Source organism: Xenopus laevis, chromosome 7S, assembly GCF_017654675.1.
Source record: "Xenopus laevis strain J_2021 chromosome 7S, Xenopus_laevis_v10.1, whole genome shotgun sequence".
In the NCBI taxonomy this organism is placed as follows: domain Eukaryota; kingdom Metazoa; phylum Chordata; class Amphibia; order Anura; family Pipidae; genus Xenopus; species Xenopus laevis.
The window spans coordinates 7,593,864-7,621,260 of NC_054384.1; the positions used below are offsets into that span (position 1 = coordinate 7,593,864).

A 27,397-nucleotide genomic window follows, 5' to 3' on the forward strand; every position below is an offset into this window, starting at 1 on the left:
ATAATAAAAAATGAAAGCCAATTGCAAATTGTCTCAGAATATCCCTCTCTACATCCTACTAAAATGTGAACAACCCCTTTAAGAAAAACTGCTCCAATTGGACAAGTTAAAAGGGAAACATGAAAGAAATAGAAAACTCTCCTGATATTTATTTCGATTTGATCTAGCTGCGGTTTGGAAAGTCAATGTTAATATACTTTGTGCATACTATATAAATATATATTTATTTAGGTAAAATTGTAAATGACATTGACAAGGTGACTAATAGCCAGCACATGTGCCTCCAAAATCCAGATGAGGTACTTTCCATGTTCCTTTGCCCCTTCTGCGAGGTGTTGCTCTCTGTATAGGAATCAATCCCTATGGAGTCTTATAAACGTACAATCATCCAAATTCCTACAATCTCGCCAGCTCCTCCCACTATAAAGCAGCTTCCTATTAGTCTCCCAAAATTAAAGGAGGAGCCAGGAGCGACCGACATGTTGCCGTTATTTTCGGAATTTCTTCTTCTTCTTCCGGTTCTTCTTGCCTTCAGCAATAGCAGCCTTTTCTGCCACGATCTCTCTATATTTCTTCTTATTGTATCTTTAAGACAAAATCAAAATGGTGACTGATGTACAATAACAATAATACTAATTTAACGTATAATTCTTCACCAAGTAATGCACATTTCAAAAGTAAAAGTAGTAACCTCCGCTGTATGCTGCAAATGCACGGAGTTTGTCGGGTAAAATGGGAGACCTAGAATTAATTGCTCTAAAAATTATGATATAATTGGTATCACTGAGACCTGGTGGGATGAGACATGTGACTGGATTGTGAATTTAAATGGTTACACCCTTTTTAGGAGGGACAGAGGGATTAAAAAGGGTGGAGGAGTGGGTTTGTATGTAAAGCCTGAATTAAAGCCATGCGCTAAAGAAATAACAATAGCTGGCACTGGTGAGGGTCTAGAATCACTCTGGGTAGAGATTTCGACTGGGCAAAAGGTATCAAAAAGAATTATCATTGGTGTATGCTATAAACCACCTCGTATAAGTGTCGAGTATGAAGCCCAGCTACTCTTGCAGATACAAGCGGCTTCACAGCTGGGTCAAGTTGTTGCTATGGGTGACTTCAATTATCCAGACATTGACTGGGGTAATGGGGTTGCTAAGACAGAAAAAGCTAGTAGGTTTGTAAATATGCTGAATGATAACTTTTTATTCCAGCTCGTTCAAGAACCTACTAGGAATAACTCTCTTTTGGACCTTGTAATAACTAACAATACTGAACTCATCTCTAACATTTGTGTGGGTGAGGGGCATTTAGGGAATAGTGATCATAACATGGTCTCCTTTGAGATTCTGTTGCAGAAGCAATTCTATAAGGGAGTAACTAAAACACTAAATTTCAGACGTGCAAACTTTGACAGTATAAGGGCATCTCTGCAACATATTAAGTGGGAAAATGCTTTTCACAGGGTTAAACACAGAACAAAAATGGGAAGTCTTTAAAATGCTGCTTAATAAATATACTTGTCAGTATATTCCACTTGTAAGCAAGGAACGTCGTTGCAAAGCAAAACCTTTTTGGTTCAATAGAAGCGTTGGTGTTGAGGTGGGTAAGAAAAGACGTGCTTTTAAGGCTTTCAAGTTAGCTGGTACAGCCGAAACATTTATAAGGTACAAGGAGGCCAATAAATCAGGCAAAGAAGCTATAAGGCAAGCTAAAATTGCTATAGAAAAGGATATTGCAGCAAGCAGTAAAAAAAATCCAAAATTATTTTTTAAATATGTCAATAGTAAAAAAATGAAGCAGGAAGGGGTGGGACCCTTACTATCAGAGGGGGGTCAGCTGGTTGATGAAAACAAAATAAAAGCGCAGATTCTGAACTCGTATTTTTCATCTGTCTACACAAATGAGAAGGTTTCCTTCTTAACACTCCCAATTCTAGTAATACAACTAATGATGCATGGTTCACACATGAAGAAATTCAAAAGAGACTTGAACATGTTAAGATTAACAAAGGTCCAGGGCCAGATGGTATTCATCCCAGGGTAATTAGCGAGCTTAGCTCTGTGATTGCCAAACCTCTTTACTTAATTTTTCAGGATTCATTGAGATCTGGCATAGTGCCAAGAGACTGGCGAATTGCTAATGTGGTGCCTCTATTCAAAAAAGGATCCCGTTCTCAGCCTCAAAACTATAGGCCAGTTAGTCTGACGTCAGTATTAGGAAAGCTTTTCGAAGGGTTAATAAAGGATAAGATACTGGACTTCATAGCAAATCATAATACTATGAGTTGTGCCAGCATGGTTTTATGCGTAATAGATCTTGCCAGACTAACTTAATTTCTTTTTACGAGAATGTAAGTAGAGACCTCGATTCTGGGATGGCAGTGGATGTGATTTACTTAGACTTTGCTAAAGCATTTGATACAGTGCCACACAAAAGGTTACTGGTTAAATGAAGGAATGTTGGCCTGGAACATAGTATTTATACCTGGATAGAGAACTGGCTAAAAGATAGACTACAAAGAGTGGTGGTAAATGGAACATTTTCTAATTGGACCAGTGTTGTTAGTGGAGTACCGCAGGGCTCTGTACTAGGTCCCTTGCTTTTCAACTTGTTTATTAATGACCTGGAGGTGGCCATTGAAAGTACTGTTTCTATTTTTGCAGATGAGACTAAATTGTGCAGAACTATAGGTTCCATGCAGGATGCTGCCACTTTGCACAGTGATTTGTCTAAACTGGAAAACTGGGCAGCAAACTGGAAAATGAGGTTCAATGTTGATAAATGCAGGTTATGCACTTTGGCAAAAATAATATAAATGCAAGTTATACACTAAATGGCAGTGTGTTGGGAGTTTCCTTAAATGAGAAGGATCTAGGGGTCTTTGTAGATAACACGTTGTCTAATTCTGGGCAGTGTCATTCTGTGGCTACTAAAGCAAATAAAGTTCTGTCTTGCATAAAAAAGGGCATTAACTCAAGGGATGAAAACATAATTCTGCCTCTTTATAGGTCCCTGGTGAGGCCTCATCTGGAGTATGGGGGCAGTTTTGGACTCCAGCCCTTAAGAGGGATATAAATGAGCTGGAGAGAGTGCAGAGACTAAGTGCAACTAAACTGGTTAGAGGGAGGGAAGAGTTAAATTATGAGGGGAGACTGACAAGGTTGGGGTTGTTTTCTCTGGAAAAAAGGCGCTTGTGAGGGGACATGATTAGACTTTACAAGTACATTAGAGGACATTATAGACAAATAGCAGGGGACCTTTTTACCCATAAAGTGGATCACCATACCAGAGGCCTCCCCTTTAGACTAGAAGAAAAGAACTTTCATTTGAAGCAACGTAGGGGGTTCTTCACAGTCAGGACAGTGAGGTTGTGGAATGCACTGCCGGGTGATGTTGTGATGCTGATTCAGTTAATGACTATAAGAGGGACTTGGATGATTTTTTGGACAGACATAATATTAAAGGCTATTGTGATACTAAACTCTATAGTTAATATAGGTATGGGTATATAGAATTTTAATTAAAAGTAGGGAGGGGTGTGTGTATGGATGCTGGGTTTTCATTTGGAGGGGTTGAACTTGATGGACTTTGTCTTTTTTTCAACCCAATTTAACTATGTAACACTGTTGCCTTATTGCTTGTATAATCAAACTGGTTATTGAGCTTTGTTTCATGTCTATAACGTCCATCCCAAAGGAGTCCCAATATGTAGGGAAGGGCTGAGCCCCTTGTGTGGCCCCCCCCACCTACCTGCTGTGTCTGATTACCATATGTAAGATTTAAAAGGTATCACTACAGAGATTAACTGGCCCCTGCATTGTCTAAACCTCAAATTCACACTAATCCCCCTGTATTGTTCACACCTGTGACACCTCTATTGTTTATACCCTAAACCCTGTACTGTTCTACCTGAGACCCAGACTGAAACTGCCACATTGTTCACACCTTATTCAAACTGCTAATGGGGCACCAGCACTGTGTCACTGTATGTAGTACATCTTAGTGTGGTCCTGATAGGTTTCCCTGTCTCTTGCTCTTTTTGCCTTCCCTATGCTCCCTGTGTGTGACATTCTCTGCCTGTAGAACATAAGCCTGGCCCACCGGGATACCAGGAAAACTCCCGGTGGGCCATGGTATCAGTGGGCCCTTCTGCTCACCCAATTGGACTTGTATGTCTATACCACAGTCATTTCCCTATTTCTAAGAAAGAAGAGAGGTAATGGAGGGAAGACTGGATGATAATATGTAGGGAGAAGTGATTAATATAATAAAGAAAGAAGAAAAAGAAGATAGAAGAAAAGTGAATGAAGAAAAAATAATTTGGAGAATGGGGCTACAACAAGTAAGTGTCACAAGAACACACACACTTTTTATACATCTCAGTAATATGTGACTTGAGTGGTTTTATTGGATTTCTCAGATGTGATTGCATTCTGCCTTCTTTTTGATAGGGATGCACCGAATCCAGGATTCGGTTTGGGAATCCGAATCCTAATTTGCATATGCAAATTAGGGGTGGGGAGGGAAATCACGTGACTTTTTGCCACAAAACAAGGACGTCTAAAATGGTTTTCCCTTCCCGTCCCTAATTTGCATGCAAATTAGGATTCTGTTCGGCCGAATCTTTCCCGAAGGGTTCGGCCAAATCTTTCCCGAAGGGTTCGGCCAAATCCAAAATAGTGGATTCAGTGCATCCCTAGTTTTTAATCCCTTGTTTTTAGCCGTGAGAACTTGAGTGCGCCCATTTTATTTCCTCTACATGCCAACCGGTGCGGTGAAGTGGGCATATATTCCAGCATTAAGCACATTTCTGATTTATACCTCCATATTTAGAAAAATATTTGTTAAAAATACATATTTTGCAAGTGAAATGGGACACTTAGGGCAGGGGTAGCCAATCTTTTCTACCCACGAGCCACATTTAAATGTAGAATAAATTGGAGAGCAACATAATCCTGCAAGAAGTTCCTAGAGGTGCGAAATATGGAATATTATTGGTTATTTGGTAGGACTGGCAGCCTACATGTGACTGTTTGACGGTACATCTGGTTTTACACAACCAAAACTTGCCTCCAAGCCTGGAATTCAAAAATAATCACCTGCTTTAAGGCCACTGGGAGCAACATCCAAGGGGTCGGAGAGCAACATGTTACTCACGAGCTACTGGTTGGGGGTCACTGACTTACAGGTGAAGTCATAGAGAGGTTTCTGATACAGAGGAAACGTACAATAAATGGAAACAATTCCATTGTAAGTTCTGCTGATGGAGACACTAATGTTTATAAACAAAAGCAATGATTGTGCTACTTTGTTACTGGTCCCATTGCACTCACTTGCCTCCTGCCCCGCGTCACACTGGTATTGTGTATGTTTGTGTAGACTGGCCAGTAAGGGGTTAATGTGACTGCAGGTTTCACTAAATGTGTTTTCTCTCTAGTCTGACCCTGTCCAACCTGCAACTCCCAGAATCCCCCCTCCCCTGCAAGTTGCCCATCACTGCTGTGGAGCTTGGAAAGCTGAGCTGGACTACAACTCCCAGAATCCCCCTCTCCTGTAGATATAAAATCACTGCTGTGGAGCTTGGAAAGCTGAGCTGGACTACAACTCCCAGAATCCCTCTCTCCTGTAGATATAAAATCACTGCTGTGGAGCTTGGAAAGCTGAGCTGGACTACAACTCCCAGAATCCCCCTCTCCTGTAGATATAAAATCACTGCTGTGGAGCTTGGAAAGCTGAGCTGGACTACAACTCCCAGAATCCCCCTCTCCTGTAGATATAAAATCACTGCTGTGGAGCTTGGAAAGCTGAGCTGGACTACAACTCCCAGAATCCCCCTCTCCTGTAGATATAAAATCACTGCTGTGGAGCTTGGAAAGCTGAGCTGGACTACAACTCCCAGAATCCCCCTCTCCTGTAGATATAAAATCACTACTTTGTCGTATGCAAAGCTGAGCTGGACTACAACTGCCAAAACTTTACATGAGAAGCTGCAGTTCTAGATCCATTATAATGTGGTTATCCAGCCTGGCAGTCTCGGTACCCACCTCTTCTTGTCCCCCCGAATCAGCTGCAGTTTCCTCCGGCCCCACACGCGTGCCTCTTCTGGTAGCCACCATCTTCCTGTCTTACATCGCGCATGCGCAACAGAAGTCAAGGCAATGTGCTCAACTGTGCGCTGCAACCCTGATACCAGTCCTCCCGGAAACTGTGCGCAGTACTTAACGTTCCGCAAGTGTATCCCAGCTGCAGAACGGGCGGGGAGCCATTAGAATTACGTGTCCTTCACCTGCAGCCACGGGTTTTATTTTCTATCCCTGGACTGTAAGTGACGCGCTGGATCCTATTCTCATAACCACAATTTACCGCTAGGTGTCGCTTGTATCCAGCAGTAGCCGCATGACAGGCCTGGGGAACAGCGATTATAACTGTATATATTTATAACTTTCTTCCCAATAAAACAGTCTGAACATGGAAAGCTGAACGGGTACAAGAGACTGCGGATGATTCCAGTCCACTGCTTTATAAAATGGCTATGTATGGAGCGCGGTTCCTTTGAAGGCAATTAGACCGGCGGAAGTGACGTCTCCTCCCGACATTCATCAGCCCGGAAGCACAAGCCGTGGTTGAGGGAGCAGGTTGGAAAGATCGTGTTGTGTCCTCAGTCCCATTGGTCATGGTGTCCTTGTTGTCCCGTGGAGTTGGGGGGCTGCTCAGGTCCTTGGCCGGGATTAACTGCAGCCAAGTCATAAGGTGCCGCCCTCCAGCCCTTCCCTTGTCTCTTGGATGCTTTCATTACAGCTCTGGCACAACTACAACTCCCAGCATTCTTATATTAAATACCTTGTGGCCATTTCTAGTCAAACCAAAGGAATTCATTGGTTCTCCTCTATGTTAAAACCTTTAGTATGTTATAGAATGGCTCATTCTAATCAACTTTAAAGATAGTTAGTTGTTCTTTTAATTACCTGCCTTCTCCTTCTGATCCTTTTAAGCTTTCAAAAGGGGGTCACTGACCCCATCTACAAACAAATGTTCTGTAAGGCTACAAAGTATTGTTACTTTTTATTACTCCGCTTTCTATTCAGTCCTCTCCTATTCATATTCCAGTCTCTTATTCAAATCAGTGCATGGTTGCTAGGGGAATTTGGACCCTAGCAACCAGACTGCTGAAATTGCAAACTGGAGAGCTGCTGAATAAAAAGCTCAAAAGCTACAAATAATAAAAAATGAAAACCAATTGCAAATTGTCTCAGAATATCCCTCTCTACATCATAGTATGATGTAGAGAGGGATATATTTTAAGAAAATTTGTAATTGGTTTTCATTTTTTATTATTTGTGTTTTTTGAGTTATTTAGATTTTTATTCAGCAGCTCTCCAGTTTGTAATTTCAGCAGTCTGGTAGCTAGGGTCCGAATTCCCCTAGCAACGATGCACAAATTTGAATAAGAGACTGGAATATGAACAGGAGAGGCCTGAATAGAAAGAGGAGTGATAAAAAGTAGCAATAACAATACATGTGTAGCCTTACAGAACATTTGTTTGTAGCTGGGGTCAGTGACCCCCATTTTTGTGGAAAGAGAAGAAGAAGGAAACTAAATCAAAAGTTATATTAAAAAAAAAGTGTATTTCTGCCAGCTGCAGGTAGAACAAAAATTGATTGGTTGCTGTAGGGGCAGGTTTTCCCAATGTAGTTGCCCCCTTTCCCCTGCCCAGGGCACAGATTATCACTTAAAGGAACAGTTCAGTATGAAAATAAAAACTGGGTAAATAGACAGGCTGTGCAAAATAAAAAAAGTTTCTAATATAGTTAGTTAGGCAAAATGTAATGTATAAAGGCTGGAGTGACTGGATGTGTAACATAATAGCCAGAACACTACTTCCTGCTTTTCAAATCTGTTATCCAGGCAGTAACCAATCAGAGACTTGAGGGGGGGCCACATGGGACATAACTGTTGCTTTTGAATCTGAGCTGAATGCTGAGGATCAATTACAAACTCACTGAACAGTTATGTCCCATGTGGCCCCCCTTATAGTCACTGACTAACTCAGAGTTAGAGAGCTGAAAAGCAGGAAGTAGAGTTCTGGCTATTATGTTACACATCCAGTCACTCCAGCCTTTATACATTACATTTTTGCCTAACTAACTATGTTAGATACATTTTTTGTTTTGCACAGTCTATCTATTTACCCAGTTTTTATTTTCACACTGAACTGTTCCTTTAAGGACGTGTCTCATGGATAATATTAATGAGCTTGTCAGTGCAATGGGACTTGTGTCTTACGTTTTCCTGCACCTACTGCCCTTGCTTCAAACCAACCAATCAGATCCCAGCTTTCATTTCCCAGTGAGTAGCTTTCATAACAAATTGCTGATTGGTTGTTATTGGAATTGACTGCACTGGTGCCATTTAGCTCCTGTATCTGTAAATCTGCAGCTTATATATTAAAGGGGTTCTTCCCCTTTAAATTAACTGTTAGTATGATGTATAGAGCAATAGTCTGAGACAATTTGCAATCGGTTTTCATTTTTTTTTATTATTTTTGAGTTATTTAGCTTTTTATTCAGCAGCTCTCCAGTTTGCAATTTCAGCAGTGTGGTTGCTAAGGTCCAAATTACCCTAGCAACCATGCATTGATTTGAATGAAAGGCTACGATATGAATAGGAGAGGACTTGAATAGACATAGAAGTAATAAAAAGTAGCAATAGCAATACATTTGTAGCCTTGAAGAGCATTTGTTTTTAGATGGGGTCAGTGACCCCCATTTGAAAGCTGGAAAGAAGAAGAATTCTATTAATTAAAAAGCTATAAGAAATTAATAATAAAGACAAATTTAAAAGTTGCTTGGAATTGGCCATTCTTTAACATACTTAAAGGTGAACCACCCCTTTAATACCAGGGTTCCCTAACCTGCAGTGGGGTAACGATGAGTTGCTATACTGCCCATTAACCCTTTAGATACAGTGAAGGTTCCTGGCAAAGGTACAGAGTAGAAAGTGGGAATTAAATGGAAACACGTAACTTTTATTGTAGACCATATTTCTACTGCCTCTGGTTCTGTCCCATTAAAGTCTATGGAGTTCATGTGCTGCCTGTGCTCTCTGGTCTCTACACTGTCAATCACTTCATTGGGGGGTGAACGCAATTTTTGATACCTGACTGTGTTTTATATTAATCCTAGATGCACCAGTGTTTCCAGTGGAATCTTGGGGCTCCAGTGCACCCCATGCAGATGGTTTGCGAAACGCTCCGCCCCCAGTGATTATCTGAAGCGGCCGCTGACAGCGTATCTGCGTTTTTTTATAGAGCAGCGACCCAAACTCTGCAAACAGTATCCCGGTGAGTCTGACTATGAAAGAAAATGGAAGTATCACAACCTTAATCATGTGGGTCTGCTTAAGATAACCAGTTTATTAAAGTATTAATAAACCTTTAAAACAGGTGAATGTAAAACTGATGAGGGGGCTATTCGAAGAACTTTTGCAATTTACATTCATTATTTATTTTCTTTTAATTCCAAGATATTAAGGGATACATGTACTGTTAATATGGATGAATTTTGTTACAACAGCGCCACCTGCTGGTCAGTTTCCCACCAGTCTGACCACCAAGTAGTCAAGGAAGTTGTCAGGAGAAAGAAAGTGGCTGCTCTGATGTTCTTCTGCTTAGGAATAAAATTAGAAACCTTTTTTTTTTAAATCTTTCCTAAGCAGAAGAACATCAGAGCAGCCACTTTCTTTCTCCTGACAACTTCCTTGACTACTTGCTGGTCAGACTGGTGGGAAACTGACCAGCAGGTGGCGCTGTTGTAACAATCCATTCATATTAATGGTACATGTTTCCCTTAAAGGGATACTGTCATGGGAAAAAAATAATTTTCAAAATGAATCAGTTAATAGTGCTGCTCCAGCAGAATTCTGCACTGAAATCCATTTCTCAAAAGAGCAAACACATTTTTTTATATTCAATTTTGAAATCTGACATGGGGCTAGACATATTGTCAATTTCCCAGCTGCCCCAAGTCATGTGACTTGTGCTCTGATAAACTTCAATCACTCTTTACTGCTGTACTGCAAGTTGGAGTGATATCACCCCCCTCCCTTCCCCCCCCAGCAGCCAAAGAAAAGAACAATGGGAAGGTAACCAGATAACAGCTCCCTAACACAAGATAACAGCTGCCTGGTAGATCTAAGAACAACACTCAATAGTAAAAACCCATGTCCCACTGAGACACATTCAGTTACATTGAGAAGGAAAAACAACAGCCTGCCAGAAAGCATTTCTCTCCTAAAGTGCAGGCACAAGTCACATGACCAGGGGCAGCTGGGAAATTGACAAAATGTCTAGCCCCATGTCAGATTTCAAAATTGAATATAAAAAAATCTGTTTGCTCTTTTGAGAAATGGATTTCAGTGCAGAATTCTGCTAGAGCAGCACTATTAACTGATGTGTTTTGAAAAAACATGTTTTCCGATGACAATATCCCTTTAATATCTTGGAATGAAAAGAAAATAATGAATGAATATAAATTACAAAAGTTCTTAGAATAGCCCCCTCGTCAGTTTTGCATTCACTTATTTTAAAGGTTTACTTATCCTTTAAAGGGATAGCAAAACATTGCTGAGCTGGAAGAACTAGAGATGAGGGAATGTCAGGCCTGTAGCAGGGATACGCTGCCCTTTCTTCCTCTGGTGCAGTGAGTGGGTTAAGCTTTTGGAATAGAGAAGTGAATGTAGATATGATTATGTCCTGTGATTGATTTGTGCTGAACTGTATCACTCTGCAGAAACTAAATTGATGGACCTGACCAAGATAATCGCCCTGGAGTGGAAAGGCCTCCCTTCCGCAGACAAAGAGGTAAAACCAATCGGAGAGAGTTTTATAGTGACACCGTATAAATAAACTATGTCCCACCCATGAGGTTCAGCTGAGCTCTCTGATCCCGTGTGATTCCTTTTACAACTGTCATATCAGTTTGAGTCTCAATATAAAGTGTAGCGCTGGAGTTTCTGCTTGTTTTCCAGACTGCGAGGCTTTGTCTGACTAAAATCGACACAGACAATATGAGCTGTAGGAAAGGGATGGGCAGCTCTGTTGCTGTGCCCCTATAAGGCCTGGGTTTTTTGTTGTTTTTTTTGCATATAAACCTGACCTGCTTTGCTTGCCGTAGCCATACGAAACAGTGGCAAAGGCCGAACAGAAGAAATACAGAGAGGAGGTGAAACAATACCGAGAGGCACTGAGTCCAATGCAACTAGAGTTACAAAGGGAGCAAAGGCGGCAGAGACTGGCGAAAAGGAAGAGCGTAAGAAAAAAAAGGGTAAGTAATGTGATTTATATAAAAAAAAAGACAAAGGCTCTACCCATTATTGGCTGCATATAAATCAGAAACATGCACAGTTTCTTACCATACTTAAAACATTTATTGGTGCATTTTTATCCACAGCTAAAATTCATAGTTAATAAATTCTAAAACACACCACAGTGCAGGGTCTGCCTACCTTGTGTCAGCCACTCCCTCCTGACGCGTTTCGAGCTTTTGGGCGCTTCATCAGAATTTTTGCTGTGGATAACTGAATTTCCACTGAATCAGTGTAAGGCCAAAGGCCTCAGGAGTAGTGAGGACCAAGGGAGGAAATAACAATGTCCAAGTTCGCAGTACAGATAAGGATGAAACAGAAGAATGGTCAAACAGGCAACAAGATCAGTCCAGGCAGAAGAGGTTCAAGGTCGAAGTTTTCAGGCAAAGGTCGGTACACAAATATCAAGAAGTTCGCAATGAATCACACCCAGGAGTAGTAAACTAAACCTATAATCAGGCATTGAGGGAATCCCGGAGTTGCTTTAAATAGGCCAGGTTTCGGCGCCAATTTTGGACGCGCTGACGTCATGACGCCGACGCACTGACGCCAGCGTCCTGACGTTGACGCACGTTCTGACGCCGGCGTCCGTTCCGACGCCGGCGACCAATCCGGGGACGGAAAGACGCTGACGTCATCGTGCTGCGACCAGCAGGATCCAGGGGGCTGCCATCTTGGACGCCATCTTGGGAAGGACTTACGGTTTTCCTTACAATCAGTGGAAAGTAAGAGAGCTGCAAAGCAGGAAGTAGTGTTCTGGCTATTATGTTACACATCCAGTCACTCCAGCCTTTATACATTACATTTTTTCCTAACTATATTAGAAACATTTTTTATTGTGCACAGCCTGTCTTTTTAACTAGTTTTTATTTTTATACTGAACAACTCCATTTAAACAGTTTTTTTCCTGTCCTATATATCTTTGTAAGCTGTAGCATAGATGAGGATGTCTCCTTGCTGATATAACACAAGCTTCTCCCTACTTACCTTGGTACTTTTTCCCCCTGTATACAGGAGCTGACAGTATTGGGACGGCCCAAAAGACCCCGTTCATCTTTCAATATATTTATGTCTGAGCACTTTCAGGATGCTAAAGGCACCTCTAGTCAGGTGAGAAATGTGTTTATCTCTTGTAAAGGAAAAGGGATGTTTATATATATATATATATATATATATATATATAATATATATATATATATATATATATATATATATATATATATATATATATATGTATTGCCTCTGTCCAATCCTCCCTTCTCAACAGTGGTACTTGTGTGTGCCATTCTCTGCTTGCCTAGTGCTGCTTGTGTGTGCCATTCTCTGCTTGCCCAGTGCTGCTTGTGTGTGCCATTCTCTGCTTGCCCAGTGCTGCTTGTGTGTGCCATTCTCTGCTTGCCCAGTGCTGCTTGTCTGTGCCATTCTCTGCTTGCCCAGTGCTGCTTGTCTGTGCCATTCTCTGCTTGCCCAGTGCTGCTTGTGTGTGCCATTCTCTGCTTGCCCAGTGCTGCTTTTGTGTGCCATTCTCTGCTTGCCCAGTGCTGCTTGTGTGTGCCATTCTCTGCTTGCCCAGTGCTGCTTGTGTGTGTCATTCTCAGCTTGCCCAGTGCTGCTTTTGTGTGCCATTCTCTGCTTGCCCAGTGCTGCTTGTGTGTGCCATTCTCTGCTTGCCCAGTGCTGCTTGTGTGTGCCATTCTCTGCTTGCCCAGTGCTGCTTTTGTGTGCCATTCTCTGCTTGCCCAGTGCTGCTTGTGTGTGCCATTCTCTGCTTGCCCAGTGCTGCTTGTGTGTGCCATTCTCTGCTTGCCCAGTGCTGCTTGTGTGTGCCATTCTATGCTTGCCCAGTGCTGCTTGTGTGTGCCATTCTCTGCTTGCCCAGTGCTGCTTGTGTGTGCCATTCTCTGCTTGCCCAGTGCTGCTTGTGTGTGCCATTCTCTGCTTGCCCAGTGCTGCTTGTGTGTGCCATTCTCAGCTTGCCCAGTGCTGCTTGTGTGTGCCATTCTATGCTTGCCCAGTGCTGCTTGTGTGTGCCATTCTCTGCTTGCCCAGTGCTGCTTGTGTGTGCCATTCTCTGCTTGCCCAGTGCTGCTTGTCTGTGCCATTCTCTGCTTGCCCAGTGCTGCTTGTCTGTGCCATTCTCTGCTTGCCCAGTGCTGCTTGTGTGTGCCATTCTCTGCTTGCCCAGTGCTGCTTTTGTGTGCCATTCTCTGCTTGCCCAGTGCTGCTTGTGTGTGCCATTCTCTGCTTGCCCAGTGCTGCTTGTGTGTGTCATTCTCAGCTTGCCCAGTGCTGCTTTTGTGTGCCATTCTCTGCTTGCCCAGTGCTGCTTGTGTGTGCCATTCTCTGCTTGCCCAGTGCTGCTTGTGTGTGCCATTCTCTGCTTGCCCAGTGCTGCTTTTGTGTGCCATTCTCTGCTTGCCCAGTGCTGCTTGTGTGTGCCATTCTCTGCTTGCCCAGTGCTGCTTGTGTGTGCCATTCTCAGCTTGCCCAGTGCTGCTTGTGTGTGCCATTCTATGCTTGCCCAGTGCTGCTTGTGTGTGCCATTCTCTGCTTGCCCAGTGCTGCTTGTGTGTGCCATTCTCTGCTTGCCCAGTGCTGCTTGTGTGTGCCATTCTCTGCTTGCCCAGTGCTGCTTGTGTGTGCCATTCTCTGCTTGCCCTACGCTAACTGTGGAATTTAAGCCTGTTAGGGGTTTGTTCTTGGGGTTTGTTAGCATTTGGAAAGTGTTTAATCATGTGTTGGGGGGTTGTTGTATTATCCACAGGGGAAGATGAGGCATATAGATCTAAGGGTATGTTTTAACATGACTTAAATTTTTCACATATGATTTCCCTTCAGTGAGCACCAACCATTTGGTTTTTTGGTGTGCTACCACCATTAATATGGATATGATCTTAAAAGTAACATGGGTGTGGTTTAAAAGGGGGAGTGGCCAACATTGACGTCTATTATCGGCCCTCCACCACCACCAGTAAAAATGTTGGCCCTTGGTACCACAGAAGTTGGACAGCACTGCTTAATATAATGAAAAAATAAAGTACGGTGCAAGAATGTAAACATCCATTCCTTCTATGATCCAGACACATACAGCTCTGCACTTAACCCCTCAGTCCGGCTGCCGGAGATACTCAGTGGAAAGGAAAGGCCGCGTAACCTCAGATGTTTACAGTTTTGTAAACCAGTGTTTTGTGCTATTCTCAACACTTCAGTTGCTTCTATGTTACACCACGTGCAGATAATACTATATGTAGTTGCTAGTATATACTTGAGTGATGCGATTTTTATCCCCTTTGAGTACTATTAATGGTATTATACTGCTCACTGATCGCTTAGCGCTATGTTTGTCTTTCTGTCTGATCTTTTACATTTTATTTATTTGATTTTTAAATGTATACATTAGGTCGTTTTATTAGGATGTGGAAGGTATAACTATTTATCACATGATTGTTTGATACTTTGTTTTTTTGTCACAATTTAACTTTTCCACTGGTGATACATATAACTATTGTAGCATGGTTGTTTATACAAATGTTTTACACTCTATCACAACTTTTTTGGCAGTTTTTCCTATGTTTTTCCTGTGTTTTAATATTATGAGTTACACGTCATGAGCTCACGTCACTTTGGGTAATTTAGTATTTTGGGTATATCAGTTTTTTTTAGACTGCACCCAGGCAACAGTGAGAACATAATCGTGTGAGTGCAGGTATCCATCTGTATTTGTGTGTGTGTGTGTATATATATATATATATATAATCTACAGTCTGGTCATTTCTCTATGGGACCAGACTGTAAATTATATCCTTATAAACGGTGCGTTCTGACGTCACAACATGCCGTTTATAACACAGGTCCCCGGCTGCTGAATTTGACGCAATGCGTCTGAATTTGATGCCGATGCGTTCAAATTAAACGCCGGCACACCCGTATTGGATGCCAACGCACCCAATTTGGACACCGGTGACCAGAATTGGATGCTGACCCCCCTCCCAACATTTCACACAAAATGTAGATTATAATGCATAACGTACCCCCTACTGAAATTTATAAAGATATTAGAAGTCCCCACTCGTGCTTTTATATGGTCACATAACTCCTCGGGGACATAATATCTTTATAAATTACAGTAGGGGGTACATTATCCACTATATATATACACTATATATATATATATATATATATATATATATATATATATATATATATATATATACAGGTGTATGTATGTGTATATATATATATATATATATATATATATATATATATATATATAGTGACGAAAAGTCACGTGATTTCCCTACCCGCCCCTAATTTACATATGCAAATTAGGATTTGGATTCGGTTCGGCCAGGCACAAGGATTCGGCTGAATCCTACTGAAAAAGGCCGAATCCCGAAGCGAATCCTGGATTCGGTGCATCCCTAATACATAGATATATATATATAGATAGATAGATATATACATAGATATATATAGAGGGGTGTTTATAAAGACAGTCCGGCTCTGAAATTAAAGGGAAAGTTGCTGTAAGTTGATGTAAACCGTTGCTGTCCAACACTTTCAAATGCTCTGGGCAGTTATCCACTATATAAATAGTGACACTCCTGTGTTTCCTTTCAGACGAAGATGAAGAGTCTGCGGGATGAATGGGAGAGGCTACATAATGCACAAAAGCAGGTATCTGGTTACCCCTATTATTTACACATACTCCAATACCTGTAACACTGCATTTTGTAGTCCAGGTATGGAAACAGTTATCCGGAAACCCATTATCCAGAAAGCTCCGAATTACAGTATAGCTTTCTCCCATAGACTCCATTTTATCCAAATAAACCAAATTTTTAAAAATGATTTCCTTTTTCTCTGAAAAAATAAAACCGTAACTTGTACTTGATCCCAACTAAGATATAATTAATCCTTATTGGAAACAGAACCAGCCTGTTGGGTGTATTTGATGTTTAAATAATTTTCTAGTAGAATTTAGATATGAAGATCCAAATTACGGAAAAATCCATTATTCGGAAAACCCCAGATCCCAAGCATTTTGGATAATGGTTCCTATACCTGTAGAGCTTCAAGGGTCGCAGTTGCAGCCCCATAACCTGGTCTGTTTCAGTTAAAAGCCAATCAAAAGAAATATATATTATATATGTGGTATTTGGAAATTCACAGCTATGTGGCTGGCAGGGCCCAATTTACCATAGCAACCAGATTGTGGTTAGAATGAGAGACTGGAGGATGAGCCGCAATAGTATGATAAGTAATGAGAAGTAACCACAAGATTGTAGCCTTACAGAGAAGTAGTTCTTGGCTGCTGGGATCAGTGACCCCCATTAAAAGGACTGCAAAGAGACAGAAGAGATAATTATTGAGCCCTATAATATAGTGAATAAAGTACCCCCTCTTGTAAAATATAAGGATATTATAAGTTACCGAGGAGTTTCATGACCATATAAAAGTACGAGGCCGAAGGCAGAGTGTTTTTATACAGGTCATGGAACTCCGAGGTAACTTCTAATATCCTCATATTTTGCAACTGGGGGTACTTTATTTATTATAATACACAAGTTTTAGTGAGTCATGTGACAGAAATGACATCAGAACTCACCGTTTATAACTGATGACATCAGAACTCACCATTTATAAGGATATAATTTACAGGATATTCATGGCTTTTGTGTATTATATTACATATATACTATGGAGACTTGTATCTCGCAGCCGTACAACCACCTTGCTGAGGATGACAAGATCCGCTATGAAAATGAAATGAAGTCCTGGGAAGAACAGATGATGGAAATCGGCCGATTGGATCTGGTTCGGCTGAATCAGAGGAAAAGGTTTAAGAAGCCCAGGGCAGCGAGAGCTTCCTCTAAATCGAACACGGCCAAGAAAGCACTGACTGAATCATCCAGCCACAATGAAGGCTTCAGGGGCCCCAAACAACATGAAGAATAAATCTGGGAATCGTTTTTTTTTTTTGGTATTAAACAGACCATTTACTGCTTTATAGGCATAACTATCCCCTTTATGTATCCCTTGGTTAAAGGAGAACTAAAGCCTAACTAAAGAAGTAGCTAGAAATGTTGTACATGATGTTTTGTGCTTCTGTACCAGCCCAAGGCAACCACAGCCCTTTAGCAGTAAAGATCTGTGTCTCCAAAGATGCCCCAGTAGCTCCCCATCTTCTTTTCTGCTGATTCAATGCACATGCTCTGTGCTGCTGTCACTTACTGAGCTTAGGGACCCACTCACAATATACAGTACACATAGAATAGAAATGTCACAATATAAGGCTGATTAGTAATTAATACACATAATTACTACATGGCAGCACAGAAACCAGTGCAATTAGCATCAGAATTGAATAATCAGCAAACCTGTAGCATCAGCTTATATTACAGCCAGGGAAGCTCATTTTCTGCTGGATAATTAGTGACGAGCCCTAAGCTTAGCTTCTCAACAGCCAATCAGAGCCCACTGAGCATGTGAGTGTCACAGACACTTTCCAAGATGGTGACCCCCTGTGACAAGTTTGAAGTCCTGGATCATTGCTGCTATTGACAAGCTGAAGCTTTATAAGTTCACTATATAAAATATGGAATTTTAAGCCATGTTTATTTTTAGGGTTTAGTTCTCCTTTAAGCTGACAAGGTAGTATGGCACACTGGGCAAGTGATGGCTGGGCCCACAGCAAAATTCACTTGCAGCTGTTGTTGAAGTACAACTCCCAGCACAGACTGACAACCAGTGGCTGCTGGGGATTGTATGTGTCACATTTAGGGATGAACCGAATCCACTATTTTGGAACCCCTGAAACCTTTGCGAAAAATTAGGCAGAATCTGAATCCTAATTTGCATATGCAAATAAGGGGTGGGAAGGAGGGAAAATGTTACTTCTTTGTTTCAAGACAAAAAGTGTAATTCTTTCCCCGCCCCTAATTTGCATATGCAAATTTGGATTAGATTCGGCTGGATCCGGTGCATCCCTAGTCACATTTAAGTAGGGATGCAGCAAATACAGGATTCGGTTTGGGATTCGGCCTTTTTCAGCCAAATACTTGTGCCTGGCCGAACTATAGGGAAATCACGTGACTTTTCGTCACAAAAGAAGGATTTTTTTCCACTTTTTCCTTTCCTGACCCTAATTTGCATATGCAAATTAGGATTCGGTTCGGTATTCGGCTGAATCTTTCACCGGGGCTTTGGCCGAATCCCAAATTCGGTGCATCATTACATTTAAGTCAAATAAATGCAGATTTGGCTGTTGGTTTTACCAGTATTTCTGCCGTTATTTTCTCGTACAAATCAGCGTAATACAACATTTCAGTGGTGGTTACAATGAGACGTTACCCGTTTTCTGTAGTTTTTGTGTTCTTTACACCTGTGAGTAATTGTGCAAATCCCTCCATTTTCAACTCTGCTATTTAAATTATTAATACAACTGTTCTATTTTTGTAATGAACATCAGGAAGTGAAAATAAACAAAGAAACCCTCTGTTTTATACCTTGGCAGGGTGAAAATAACCAAAATCTGAATCCTACCTGTATGAAAGGCCCCGGTAAAGGGAAACTAAGCCCCAATAAATAACTTGTTAAAACTGGGGTAAAAACTTTGAGGGGCAATGGTGCATCCGGCTTTAACACCTCTTACGTGATTTCGTTTGTTGGGGCAGTTTATTTGCAGTTATTAATGTGCAGCCAGACTATGGGTGAATGCTAATTGCTGCTGGGGTCAGATAAGCAACTGGTATGGATAACTATTAAAGTTTAGTTTGAAGGAGAACTAAAGCCTAACTAAAGAAGTAGCTAGAAATGTTGTACATGATGTTTTGTGCTTCTGTAGCAGCCCAAGGCAACCGCAGCCCTTTAGCAGTAAAGATCTGTGTCTCCAAAGATGCCCTAGTAGCTCCCCATCTTCTTTTCTGCTGATTCACTGCACATGCTCTGTGCTGCTGTCACTTACTGAGCTTAGGGACCCACTCACAATATACAGTACACATAGAATAGAAATGTCACAATATAAGGCTGATTAGTAATTAATACACATAATTACTACAAGGCAGCACAAAATAACAGTTTATTTATAAATGGTTTAGGAGAAGGCTACAAAAAGCTATCTCAGAGGTTTCAACTGTAAGGAATATAATCAGGAAATGGAAGGCCACAGGCACAGTTGCTGTAAAACCCAGGTCTGTCAGGCCAAGAAAAATACAGGAGCGACATACGCGGAGGATTGTGAGAATGGTTACAGACAACCCAAAGGTCACCTCCAAAGACCTGCAAGAACATCTTGCTGCAGATGGTGTATCTGTACATCGTTCTACAATTCAGCACAATTTGCACAAAGAACATGTGTATGGCAGGGGGATGAGAAAGAAGCTCTTTCTGCACTCACGCCACAAACACAGAGTCGCTTGTTGTATGTAAAATCTCATTTAGACAAGAAAGTCATTTTGGAGACAATAATTGAGTTATTTGGTCATAACAAAAAGTGCTTTGCATGGTGGAAGAAGAACACGGCATTCCAAAACAAAAACACCTGCAACCTACTGTCACATTTGGTGGAGGTCCCATCATGCTGTGGGGCTGTGTGGCTAGTTCAGGGTCGGATGAATTCAACCCAATATCAACAAATTCTTCAGGATAATGTTCAAGCATCAGTCACAAAGTTGAAGTTACGATGCAGGGGTTGGATATTCCAACAAGACAATGACCCTAAACACACTTGGAAATCTACAAAGACATTTATACAGAGGGAGAAGTACAATATTCTGGAATGGCCATCACAGTCCCCCGACTTGAATATCATGGAAAATCTATGGGATGATTTGAAGCAGACTGTCCATGCTCGGCAGCCATCAAATTTAACTGAACTGGAGAGATTTTGTATGGACAAATGGTCAAAAATAGCCACATCCAGAATCCAGACACTCATCAAAGTCTATAGGAGGCGTCTAGAGGCTGTTTGGTGGCGTTTTTCCCGACTGATAGTCGACACGCAAGGAACATTTTAATGGGAATTCTCACACTGAAGAAGATCGAAGTAACAAATACCAGGAAAACAGAAACCATATTGATGGGGACATCGATGTGCCTTTTAGGGGAACTCTTCCTGCTCTTCGTGTGGTTGAGGATTCTCGATAAAAGTCAATAGAAAACTTGGGCAGATCTCAAAATACATTTGAGAACTTTTATGTTGAGCGACAAGTGAGTTGAGTAATGTTTGGGGACACAGAGAGTTGATCAAAAAAAAAAAAATCTAATTTTTTTTGGAATTCAGATAATCCTACCTCTTTGTGTCTGAAAAGGAGGATGGGTAGCAGCAGCCATGTTGGGTGATCAGCCTTTTTAACCACTCGAGGAGATATTGTTGACCAGTGCAAAGCTGATCAGCGAGGGGAGACAGACGCCAGTCCCCGGGAACAGATTACAAGGAATTCATATCGACGCACAACTACTAGATTCTCTTTATTATTCCAAATATTCCTCCTCTTTCAGGAAGTTCTGTGGAATTTTTTACCTCTGAGACTGAAGCTCCATATATACAGAATTTCAGCGCCGCCTGGGTTTTAAGATAAAAAACATTTTTCCATACGAGTGGAACTGCGGCGTATTTGATATCAAAGCACTCAGAACACCCAAGCTGATAAAACCCTCACTTCGACAGATCAGCCATCCGGACGGAAGAAAAATAAACGAGGGCAATTTTCTAAATAAATGGAAAATTTAACCGGATCAGCGTTTTTGCCTCATTTGTGAAGACGAGTGAGCGATGCTTATGGTTGAGAACAAGTACATTTGCGTACATGTCTCCTTGAGAAATAAAGGAAAAACGGCACTGAACGATGCCGATAATGATTCACAGTGTCTTGCATAATAGGAAATTATATCCATTTTAATCCCACATTGTAACACAACAAAACTGGGAGAATCCCAAGGGGCAGGGGAGGTATGTTTCCAGCGCCCACATACTCTTGCCCCCGATGCATGTGCCTTCTTTTCCATCAGACGGGCCTTGCCTTGGAGAGTGGTTTGTGCCTTGTCCTGTGCACCATGGAGAGGGGCTTTTGCCTTGGCCTGTACTAGTGATGTACCGGTCAGAGGCTGCCGGTGGGGAACACCGGCACGGTAAAGTTGAAGGCCGAGAGAGTGGAAGGAAGAGCTCAGCCCAAAATAACCTGCAATCTGGTGTGGAAGTCAGCCAGAACCTGCCAACGATGCGGGTTTCAGGCTGGTCCACACATCATTAGCATGTACCCGCTTCAAATAGGCTTCTGTTGTGCCTTCAAATGAGTGACAGATTTTGGATGAATCACTGCTGTCCTTTCTATATCTGTATCATCATATATCCGTAACCTTGTTATGAAAGTGACGAAATGTTGGATCTCAAAGGAAGGTGAATGAATTGGAAAAGTCCAAACAACACAAATTTCAAAACCAGTAGAGGCTATGCACCTTCTCAGTGTGGAAAGGAGCCACTAGATGGAGCCAGTCATATAGTAATATCTAGTGATGGGTGAAATGTTCGGGAAAAAAAAGTCCCATTAACTTAAATGCATTTAGACAATTTTCACCTAAAAGCTTAACTGAAAAATTAGCAAAATGGGACAGAATCGCTCATCACTGTCTGCCTGTCATTTGTCTACCCGACTGTCAGTCTATACGGACTTTATACCGAGTCTATACTATTTACTGATGGACAGATCAGAGTGCCATCGCTAATAATTCATGGGTTTATTGTATAAGGCAGGAAAGATTGATGGAAATAAAACCTGCAGTTAGTCTCGAATTGGTTTTGCAGGGAGTAATGAGGAACGGAGTGATGTGGACAGTTTGGGGGCCTTTAAGAACCTGGAGAAACAATGTTTTACAGGGTGAGCAGCCAGGTGAAAGGTTGGAATTTTATGCAGCCGGAGAGTTTAAGGATTAATGGGACACTGACATTTTCTCTGACAGTCAATAGCCCTGCAGTTAGCTATTACTGACACACAAGCCAGACATATAACAACTGATACCAAAGGACCCGGAGTTATTTTATAAACCCTCGGCCAGATAAACTCTGGGATAAGCTTTGGCTGAGAGCTACAGGGGCATCTATAACCAACCCCCTGTGCTAATGCCCCAGAGCCAGGCATGAGTTTCTCATTGGCTCAAGTCTATTGTGAATCATGGATCTGTCTTTTTCTGCATTTCTCTAGACTTTCTAATGAAGTCCACCAGTTTTTTCTAATGAAGTCCACCAGTTCTTTTTAATGATTGAAAATTTCCCTTCAGCTATTTAGTTCATTTAATACAGTAAGTTTAGAACTGGAACCTGCAAGGAAACCATAAATTGGTTCCTAAACCTTGCGCACATGGGCCACTAAAATCTGCTAACTGGGTCCCTCCAGACTGAGTTGGCATTTTATTTGCCTATATATGGGCCCCCCAACAGTCTGCCCGACCTACATTTTGCCCAAAATCAGGCAGGTTAAACAATCCCATTAACGAAGAGCACATTGATATGTTAGTGGTGTTGGTGTGAGCTGACCGTGGACCAAAAGATTGGCTCAGCCCATTTGACCCAGACCATGAGTGGTCAAGTCAACCAAAAATCTGCCCAATACTGGATAAAAGATTACATTTTTGTATAGTGTTGCTCTGTGTATTTTCTACTTTCTCATCCAGTAAAAAGAGGTGAAAGAGAAAGTATATTTACATGTTTAGCTTTGTTCGCCGCTATATGCTTATTGCTGGCTTGTAGAAACATTTTCCCATTGGGTCCGGCGTGCCAGAAATGACTATACGAATATTTTGGAAAGGCCAAGATTTCAGTTCACAGCAGGATCTTGTTTGTTTGTGCAGAGTGTAATGTCTGACATCATGGGAGCTGGCCGAGAAGGTAAGATATTTCTATAGCATTTGCCATTGACATTAATTAGTGAGCAGAGGAATGCAGGGAAACTCCCCAGAAATCAGCCCTTCTATTAGCATCGTAATGAAAAATCCAGATATTTGGGGGTCAAGTACAGTATATAGAGAAAGTTGATATAGATATATAGATGACAGTTATAGATGTCAGTTAGATGATAGATAGAATTGATAGATTGATAGGTAGATAAATAGACAATAGATGATAGAGAGATAGATGACGGTTATAGATGACAGATTGATAGATGTTGATTAGATAGATAAATTATCATTAAATTGAAAGAGAGATGATACATTGATAGATGATAGCGCTAGATAGATGATTGATAGATATAAAAAGCTAGATAGATATGTATAATTCGATGTATAATTTATGGAAAGATAGATGACTGATGATTGAGTCATAGCTAGAGGACAGAAAGATAGATGATGGATAGATAGATGACAGGAAGATAGATGTTGATAAATGATTGTTAAATTGATAGATGGATAGATTGATAGGTAGATCAATAGATGATAGAGAGATAGATGACAGTTATAGATGACTGATAGATGTTGATTAGATAGATAAATTATCATTAAATTGATAGAGCGAAAGAGAGATGATACATTGATAGATGATAGAGCTAGATAGATGATTGATAGATATATAAAGCTAGATAGATAGATAGATATGTATAATTTATGGAAGGATAGATGACAGATTGATGATTGAGTCATAGCTAGAGGACAGAAAGATAGATGATGGATAGATAGATGACAGGTAGATAGATGTTGATTAGATAGATAAATGATTAAATTGAAAGAGTGAGAGAGAGATGACAGATAGATGAAAAAAGATAGATATGTATAATTCGATGTATAATTTATGGAAAGATAGATGACTGATGATTGAGTCATAGCTAGAGGACAGAAAGATAGATGATGGATAGATAGATGACAGGTAGATGTTGTAAATGATTGTTAGATGATATATAGATGCAAATTTATGGAAAGATAGATGACAGATTGATAGATGATTGATTTGATAGATAAATGATAGATCTATGACATGATATATATTCAGTTCCACCTTAAAACAGTTTGAAGAAAGAGACAATGAAGATACCAGAAATGCAATGAGAGTGGGAAATATTTAATTTGTTCAAAATCACTGCAGTCGCTCAGCCCAGAAAGTGTTTGGCACCCGGGATCCTTCATTGGAGCAAAGACTTGAAGAAAGAAGATTAAAGCCCCGCACTGAAATCCCGATAGCAGAGGATTATTTGTATTGCATGTATCAGGGAGGAATGTTATTTACTGACTTTATCAGATGGAATGTTCAGTATGTTTAGCCTGCAACCCGCTGTCTTCACACTTTTCTCGTTGGGCTGGCGTTGGAGGGGCCGAGATAAGGCACTGACCTACAGGGAAAGACAGGTGAGCAGAGTGAGAGGGATAGTGTTTTATTGTTTCCAGTCCCTCTGAATAAACAAGGTTTATCTGTCATGAGAAAAGGGAATAAAAGTAAAATAATGAAATGTCAAATGTTTGTGAAATTTTAAATCATCAGATGTTTAAGTACACAAATTTATTATAAATCGGACATTTATTCCTGGATCCCAATATGGATTGAATTGTGGTCAAAAAAAGTTCTGGAGTTCAGCAAAATCTAAAACCAAATCTTGGTTTCATCCCTAGGAAATAACAAGGGCTCATTTACAAACAGCACAATTGTCATGACGTAAATGAACATGGTTTTTCTACCCACAATGCAGAATTTTTGTTCCAGAATTTAAGGGTAACTGCAGTGACCAATTGCGTCGGTTTTAGCGCGGCCACACTTGTAGGTGCATTTGTAAATGACCCGTATTATGTACATATTGCCTTTATACAAGTATGGGCAGGTTGTATATCTAGTGGAGTTTAAGTTAAGGGTAAGACTCGGTAGGATACTTATAACTGTACAGTCAGAGTAGAAATGTGAGCTGGAAAGAATCAAAGCACTTTGTCCTGTAGAGTTTTAGTTGGATCCCAGATCAATTCTGCTTGTAAAAATGTTAGCGCAGATTTATCATAACCATATGGACAGCATGAAGGCAGAATATCAAGACTCAGAGTAGAAACCTGGCTGAATGTGAAACAAGGGCTATTTCATGAAAAGCAGAAACTCTCCAGCTTCAGCAGGAGTGCAACTCCCAGCCTCCCTTTGTTAATTAATCTGGCAGTGGGATATCAGGAGTTGTAATTCTGCAGCCCGTGGAGAGAAATCTCTTAACTAGAGTCAAGGCCAATGAGGTTTGAGATGGAGCAGTTAATGGTTTAACTCTTCTAGGACCCTTTATTTTCTGCTTCTAGAGCCTTGAACATTAAATGTACACTATAGATCTGAAATGTAATATGAAACCTGACTATGATGGATTGGTTTACTGCTGCAGCTCCATCAAACCTTCTCAGTCACTGACCAGTAATGGTAACAGTGCCATAGTTATCAATAGATAAAGCTTCTTCTGACATGAAGGACAGAAGTTGACCAACCAAGTAACTAGTGTGACCATCCAACATCCTACTTTGATAATTTCCTTGTTATTCAATGCATGTCTGTAGGTCCAGTGTCCTAACAACTAGACCCATGAAGAACTGTCTTCTCTAATTCCTGTAGGTCTTGCTTGCCCATTCTTCTTCTGAGGAACTTTTGATTTTTCAGAGCTTCTCTATATGGAAGTTCCTGGTAGATTTTGCCAGGTTATCTAGTTGTGGTTCATTTAACCCTGGAACTTGGAATGGAGGAAACATACATGATAGGTAGTTCCAGACTGTATATGTGTATGCGACCCTTCATACAATCTCCATGTTCACCCTACTGATCAGATGTCTAATATCTACTACTACTACTATTTTATGAAGTTGAGCAGCTCTATCCATGGAATGATATTTCTCTTCAATTCCACTATAATTTTTTTGGCAGATTTGTCTTCCCAGTTTCAAGTAGGGATTGGATTTTACCCCTAATGAGAGTTGAGGGACAGAAGATGGCAACCGGTCAAGCTTACACTTGGGTCCCTGGAAGAGCAGACCTCCTCTACAAGGACCTTCTTCATCAGCCATGACCAACCAAATGAAGAAGAAAGAAAAAGTTTTGAGGTCTTGAGACTTCTAGCAAAATGTACAAATATTATATGACATAATAGATATATTTTATTTACAGTATTCATGCTCACATTACAGCTATTCAAATTGACATATACAGTGTAGGACCATCATCAACCACTTATTTTTTGTTGTTGACCAAGGACTGTGAAAACATTACTGAACCTTTCACCCGTTTGCCTCGAGAGGGAACCGATCACGCTTGACTTTTGAACTGCAAATTTCTCCCCAGTGCAAATTTGAGCACAACTGTGAGTTGCTTCCTGCATCTCAGAATATTCGGCTTTATCCAAAAATGATTTCCAAGTGTTTTTTTGAGGTATTTAAGGTTTCTGCCAGCAAATTCTCCTCTGGCAGAGAATTCCCGAATTTTATGACCCTTACTGTGGAGAGATTTTATTAAAGGCAAAATCTTTTGGGATGGTCTGTTGCTCTTGCTCTTTCTCTGTATATATTTAAGCAACGTTTGCCAGGGGTGCACTTTGTATTGAGCCTAAACAGAGTTGTAGCTAATATAATCTCTTACAATATTTATTCTTAAGAGAAAATGATGTTGTTTGCCGGGCCTTTAACCTCAAGAAAACAGGGATCTTGATTCATTGGTGGTAGCTTTGTCTTTGCATTATTGTGGTTTTATACAGTACTGAAGGTCACTAGACAGAATGTTGACGTATAAAAATTATTAATATAAATCCTTTTTTCAGGCATCTTATGGACTGATAACCAATCACTGCAGTGCTTATTCAAGGTAAGGGTTTGTCATATATGCCCTAATAAAACTTAATCAAATCTCTGGTGCCACCTCCCGAGACTGACCTATGTATCCATTGAGCTGTAAGAAAAAGAACTCATGAAGCAAAGAATGCTTTAAAAGATGAGGATCTCCAAAGGCATACTGTATGACATGTTAATCTCCTCGGTGGAGCCCAGAGCTGCTTAATATAGGAAGCCCTACTCCTGACTGGCTCTCCTAGAGACACTATTAAAGGTTCT

The 27,397-nt window shown here is 40.9% G+C and overlaps 1 protein-coding gene and 1 long non-coding RNA gene across 2 annotated transcripts; one reads left to right on the top strand and one right to left on the bottom strand.

Annotated features, from left to right (window-relative positions):
* Window positions 1–125: 125 nt before the first annotated feature.
* LOC121396194 lies at window positions 126–6,184 on the bottom strand. The gene is made up of 2 exons (XR_005962876.1): window positions 6,045–6,184; window positions 126–585 (listed from the first exon to the last, which is right to left on the bottom strand). It is a non-coding gene; the product is annotated as an uncharacterized LOC121396194 (long non-coding RNA).
* Window positions 6,185–6,621: 437 nt separating this feature from the next.
* tfam.S (transcription factor A, mitochondrial S homeolog) lies at window positions 6,622–17,451 on the top strand. The gene is made up of 7 exons (XM_041570858.1): window positions 6,622–6,750; window positions 9,184–9,341; window positions 10,789–10,859; window positions 11,173–11,322; window positions 12,377–12,472; window positions 15,983–16,039; window positions 17,084–17,451. The coding sequence occupies exons 1-7, from the start codon at window positions 6,674–6,676 to the stop codon at window positions 17,318–17,320; spliced, it is 846 nt and encodes a 281-aa protein (XP_041426792.1). The 5' UTR covers window positions 6,622–6,673; the 3' UTR covers window positions 17,321–17,451.
* Window positions 17,452–27,397: the final 9,946 nt, after the last annotated feature.